This window comes from Echinococcus granulosus, assembly GCF_000524195.1.
Source record: "Echinococcus granulosus chromosome Unknown EG_S00162, whole genome shotgun sequence".
Classification (NCBI taxonomy): domain Eukaryota; kingdom Metazoa; phylum Platyhelminthes; class Cestoda; order Cyclophyllidea; family Taeniidae; genus Echinococcus; species Echinococcus granulosus.
The window spans coordinates 121,264-127,727 of NW_020170542.1; the positions used below are offsets into that span (position 1 = coordinate 121,264).

General features: G+C 39.5%; 1 protein-coding gene across 1 annotated transcript; it reads right to left on the reverse strand. All coding sequences in view use genetic code 11, as the record gives it.

Annotated features, from left to right (window-relative positions):
• Window positions 1-1,170: 1,170 nt before the first annotated feature.
• On the reverse strand, window positions 1,171-5,274 carry EGR_09713 (hypothetical protein; the record flags this gene model as incomplete). Its single annotated transcript, XM_024498962.1, has 2 exons — window positions 1,171-4,646; window positions 5,127-5,274. The coding sequence occupies 2 exons, from the start codon at window positions 5,272-5,274 to the stop codon at window positions 1,171-1,173; spliced, it is 3,624 nt and encodes a 1,207-aa protein (XP_024346630.1).
• Between the last annotated feature and the right edge of the window lie 1,190 nt (window positions 5,275-6,464).

Consider the following 6,464-nt stretch of genomic DNA (forward strand, 5'->3'; position numbering starts at 1 on the left):
AGGTCTATGTGTTCAATAAGACAGAAGTGATCAATGTGCAAAGGACATATTCTACTACTTTTAAAATAATTGGAGGTAAGTTTCATTTCTTTCATACAACGGAGGGCTTTGTATCAAGTAGCACAAAACCTACCCTTTGGACCACCTCGCACTGAGATGCTAACCAAGCCTTAGTCCCTTAATGATATTTTTTAGCTGGTGTATATCGCCTTTTTTGACTTTAGAAAATCAAAATATGCAGACGGAGGATAAAAGAAGATAGGAATGGGTATTTGGAAAACGAATGCAGCTAGAGTTCGATTTTTCTTGCTACTATGACCAAAGTGAAGGATGATAGATTGCTATTGAGATTACTTCAGTGGAGAGAAGATTCCCAAAAATGTCACGAACTAATTAATTAACTAATACATCGTCCTTTCGATGTATGGTGACCACAATGCCCAATTCCATTAAACAGTCAGGCAAAAACACCCTTTGGCCTTGTCCTTCCGCCTGTAGTTATTTTTTGACAGCCACTTACGTATTTCTGTTTTTTCGGATTCGCTTCATACTTAAAAATGCTTTTCAACGCCCCGCAAGTGTGACCTCTTGATTTTATCACTTAAAACTCTAGAATTAAACGTGCGTGACATTTAGCTAAAAAGAACCGAATTAATCTGGAAGAAGAAAAACAAAAAGTGGACAAAAACGGACGTCAAATAGCAAAAATAAAACGTCTGAGCTGTGATGACCCATCTTTTTTCAAGGCTTGGTAGCAAACATTGCACCTTTGTGTCAGTAAATATATCGTATGCTTCATGCTGCAGTACAGAGAGCTTCAAACACCAAAAAACGTTGACGGTCATAGATTATGAATTTGGTATGACAGATTTTGAACTTCACTAAAAACTAACTAGTGAAGTAATCTACCTACTTCGATGATCACATGGATTTGTAGGAATGTTTAGCTAAACCATTATTTCAGCGGTGTTCAAGCATTTGAATTAATGAGTTAAGCAAGCACGTGCGGAAGGAGAACTTGACAACTCTGTATTCAGTGACTTAATCGTACTACTGCTGAACAGCCATGGTAAATCACACATTACAGTCCGCAAGAACACCATCGTCCAGGGAAAAGACTTTTGTGCTATCAGATATCACACTAGGAATTTACACTTATGATACAAAAAACTAACCTTCAGTAGAGGGTTCATGAATTGTGCATTGTTCGGCCTGGGATTGATCGTCATCGGAAACAACAATTTCTGTGGATAGAGTAGTCATTCTGCCGTCAAAACTCTGCTGCATTCCCTTAATTACGTGTTCCTCAAAATCGCTGTATTTCTCGAGTAAATTAAAGGGCTGTTCGAAAGTGTGGAATTCCAGATTCTGTGGCAGATGATACTCGGCTGAATGGGTCCCTGGATGCAAAATAACTGTAGCAATCTCTTCCTTACAAAAGTGCTCAATGTTTTCGGTTGGAGATTGGAGGTCGATGGAGACCTTTTCACCTTCAAATTCGGTAGACCGTTCTCCCTCCCCCACGACTGATTTCTCATGGACGATTGAAACGTCCGATATGATGACTTGGTTTGAACAGTTGACATTTTCACCATCCGCAAAATCCGATTTTTTGACGTGGAATCCATCTGTGTTTACAATGATCTGTGATAAATCCGCCTTCCGGTTATCTTTAAGGGGCACCAAGTCTGCGAAATTATTCTCTTCCAATTCTTCCAATTCCGTACTCAAGACTGTTTCTTGCCGTGTAGGGTTAACCCATACCCCACCTTGAATTTCCTGAACGGTATTTTCTTTTTGAGAAGGAACAATGGCCTTGAAATCCAAAATCTTTAAGCTGAAAACAGCAGCTCTGTTTCCTTCTGTCACGGGTCCGTCAAATGTTTCGGTGGAATGGAAAATTTCATCGTTACAGGTGAAGGCGCTGGACATTTCAAATGATCCAACTTGCTCCTTTTCGTCAAGCGAAATTGCTGCATTTTCAGCTGGAATTTCGTGGAAATGCGAAACAGATTCCGATCCTCCAGGGAAAAGTTTGCCCATTATTGGTTTTGTATGTGAAACTATAGTTTGACCGAATTCCTCCTTCATACGCAATTCTTCTGACATCTCCAGCTCATCTTTTTTAGTTTGCTCTGTTCCGAATTTCAACGGTGGTTTGCCACATTTTGATTCTTGAAGAAGGTCTTGGTTTTCTAGCAGGTGAAGCAATGATTCAGCGGATTTTTCCTCTACAACCACCTCATCAAACACCGATGCTATTTCAGCCAACCCAGCTCCCTGCTGCTCTTTTATCGAGGGGTCTTCGCTAATTAGAACCACATCTGTGTTAAGAAGGACTGATCTACCTTCTCCATGTGTTCTATTTTTTCCCAGGAGCGCCTTACTGGATACGCCTTTGGAAGCTACAGGTTCTTCATTTTTAACAAAAGAACTGGATATTTCGGAAGAACCAGCCTGTTTCTTTGCGTTTAGCAAAAGTTCACTGTCTTTTGGAGATAACGAATCAGTAAAAGACTGGACAGATTCAGATTCACCAACCTGAACTCTGTCTTTCAGTGGTTCCGCTTGAGTAATCAAATTTTGGCTGGGTTTCTCACTTAAATTTATTTCCTCCGAGTAATCGACAGCAGTTTTATGTATTTGTTCCATCTCGTATTTCAAGTTTTGAAACTCTTCTTTTTTGATCTTTTCTTTTTTTATGGATGCTTCCACAATTTCATCCATCGTGGTTTCTGCGGTGACATCATCAATTGTAAGTGTGTTTTCAGGGAAATCCTTGATCAGAGACTCCTGAAGTGCAAAAACTTCAAATGATGAAACTTGAACAGTCCTAAGGGTGCCTGTATGAGTGCCCTCGTTCTTTTGACTTCCTGCCACTATGATTTGATGAAAAGAGTCTTCGGCTGATGACAAACTATCGGCTTTATGGAAAGTGCAGGACATTTCTGATGATCCAGCTTGCCTTTGTTCCTCGATTAATAGTTTGCCGACATGTATAGTCAACACTTCGTGAAAATGTGGAACTACTTCAAATTTACTTGCCTGGAATCTATCCTTTAGCGGCTCTTTCTCAACATTCAAATTCATGGGTGTTGATAACTCAATATGCATTTTTTCAAAGGTTTCATGAGTGCTTTCATTGATCTGTTCGGTTTCAAAATTCATTTCAACAGCGATTCCTTCTGAAAATAGCTTAAAACCACCTTGCTGTTCAGATGTTTCCACAACCTCTTTTGATCTTTCTTCAATCAACTGTTCATCAAATCCAGAAGCAACGTCACGGATACTTGCTTTCTGGCTATCGGCAGAAAATGGATCTTTTACCGAAGACACTAAGTCTTCATCGTTCACAACCGGGTTTGTGTTATCGTCTACCTGACTGCACTCAAAAAGTCCCGCTTTGAACACGTCGACGGAATGTGCAAAAATATCATCCTCATTAAATCCACTAGAAATTTCAGATATACCTGCTTGCTTCTTTTCATCAAGTACCATAGATTTGTCTTCCAATGAGGTGCCTTGAAAATAAAGAACAATTTCGGTTCCATCAACACGATTTGTACTGATTATCGGCTCCCTTCCGGCATTCAACCATAGACTCGGTTTCTCTTCGAATCCCATATCTTCTGAAGACTCTTGAGTTCCCTCTAGGAAATGGTTTGCCTCAAATTTCAAAGCAATCTTTCTCTTATCATCGTCACCATGTTCCTTTGGTTGATGTGAAGAATCGTCTGCCTCTTTAATAGTTCCTTTTATCATATCTTCATCCGCTACGGAGGCATCTTCGGTCCATTTTTCTTCTGAATTAGCTTTATTCAACGCCATAGCCTCATGTTTTTCGCCGAATCGAAGAACGGACTTCTGATCAATGCCCACCATGTTGAAAAATTCCGTTGAAAGCGCTGGTTCAGAAGTTCTATCAAATTCATTCGATATTTCTGTGGCACCGGCTTGCCTTTTTTCATTCAAGGAAAGAGCATTTTGGGATTCTTTGGTGTCGTCGAAAAGGATCGTTTCTTCCTTTGCACAGGTTTCAACCTCATTTAAAATATGACGTAATTCTGGAGTAACTTCTCCCTTATTCGTGAGTCCTAAAATAACTTCCGGCTTTTCATCATGTGCCTCCATTGATTCCACCTTCATAGGATCGTAAAACAGCTCCTCAGCGAATGAATCACCTTCATCTGCCGACATAAAACAAGCATCTGAGGTTTTACTCGAATCGGAGGATGAAAAGTTGCGGATCTTTTCTTCTCTCTCGCACTCCTCACCTTGTAGAAGCGTTGCGGTAGAATTGGCAAAAGGTGAAAAATGTATTTCTCCTTCTACCTCCTCAGATAAAAGGGGAAATAAATGCAGGGGGGTAAAATCATTTTGACTGGCCAAATTTGATTGATATGGTTCTGTGACGTCAGAAGTAGCAGTTGCCGCAAGCATATTGGTTGGAATGAAGGTCAGAAGGGGCGGAAGATCTGGAATGGCTGCAAGATGCCAATCGATGGCTGCTTCCATTAGTGGAAGACTGTCAACGTATGATGATAGGTCGAGAGAATGGTGAATTTCATTATCATTGAGGTAATGCTCGAAATCCAAGGACCAATCTTCCAATCGGATGTCAGTCTTAAATGCGAACGAAACGAAATCTGTTAATTTCTTAAATATATGTCAAACTTAATAATTATCACCAAACTAAGACGTATTTTTACTCGAAAAGCAAATTTTGTCTACAGTTATGTTGATACACAGGGTAGAATGTTGCGAAAAATCATGATTAGTAAACAAGGGGAGGGTGTGATTCGTTTGGCCAGATGTGCCCTGTCTGTAACGTTTTGGAAAACAGACGAACTTTGCTGTGGGAGAATGCAGGTTAAGGTAGAAAATTATCCTGTTATAAAATCTACAGAGGCAAGTAGCATTCCGGTATGATAGCTCCTATAGGTGATTCAGATGTCAAAGTTCTCCCGTAGGTTAGCTACTTAAATGACATTCGTTGATTAGCTACGACAGAAAAATATTGCTCCCTCGAAAATTCGCAATTAGGTTCGGCCGAAATACCCTACTATCTACATAAAAAGGAAATGGTTTCTTTTTTAGCTTAAAAATTATTTACCATATTAAAATACATAAAAACTCGGGTATTCGTTCAGATGTGCACTTAACTAGGCGCGCTCTTAAACTTGGGGCCTTCATATCGGTGACTTTTCTGTACATAATAAGTACATTTGTCCTCTCATGGTTCATCGAGGAATCTCCAAGATTTCCTGGCAACATGCTTTAAACAATGAGGAACCAAAAACAAATTGGCTGTTAAGCCCCTTAGTATATTAGCTTAAGAAACAAACATGCGAAAAATATTTTAATTTTAAATCATCAGGTGTGGCTACGTCAACGAAAAGTTTTATCTCCTGTGGAGACCTCTTCCCTCGCTAATGAAAGACGCCTTGTCGTATTGCCCACTTATTTCAAGTCAGTAGCAAATCACGCAAAAATGATCTCTTGAAACCCAAATTAATTCTCCTTCAGTCAATCGGACATAAAAAAGTTAATGTAGTATAGGTATCCAATGGAAGTTTGTTCTGGATAATTTCACAGGAACGTGGATATCAGAAAATGTGACAGGCGTTTAGCAAAAAACCATTGTCCCATCCACAAAAAGGTGTTTTGATGTTGGAAGGCCACTTCATTTACTTTTAGTGAAACCTCGGAAAAATATCTTGCCGATTCATAACCAGTCTCATATGCGAAATTACTGATTTATCCCATCAGATAATTTATATTATCAATAAAAATGACGTAGGTTGTGTCATTTACATTCGTCTCAATTTTGTTCAGTCCAAATAAAATGACTGATTGACCTTTTTAAGTTCCAGGTTATTCTAGCGTGACCTCATAACGATCATCCTTATGGCTTCATCGAAGCACTCACCATTTAGTCCGGCAAAGCAGCCGCTGCGAAATACCAGTTACCTCCTCGGTGCTGACCTTCTTCATGCGTACTTCCTCTTGTTAGGTACTGGTTTTTATCGAATTTTGAACTTGCAATCACTTCAAAGAAAATACCTAAGACACCCTCATCTTCAAAAGCAAGTCCTTTTTGAAATTTACTGAAAATTTTTGTGCCACAGTGTTTAATACTTTGCAAAAATAATCAAGTCTAGCTTAAAAAGAGGAGGCATTGAAAATATCTTTTTCTGCTGCTCATGATCTTTGGTGTGCTTTAGCAGAATGGCAGTGAATCAAGGCATAAGCAGGACCAAGCTTGAAACTCAGTCTTTTTCGTAGAGTCCTTACTTATTCTTCTTGTGTTTTGAAAGTTCCTCCCCATTTTAATTCCCCTATTCATCATGGATGCGACCATCAGATGCTCCGTGTTCCAAATCGTCATCTTAACCTTTTTCATGGTTTCAAGGGCAGTGAGTATATGCGATTCAACAACATATCAACTGGGGGAATGCATGCCC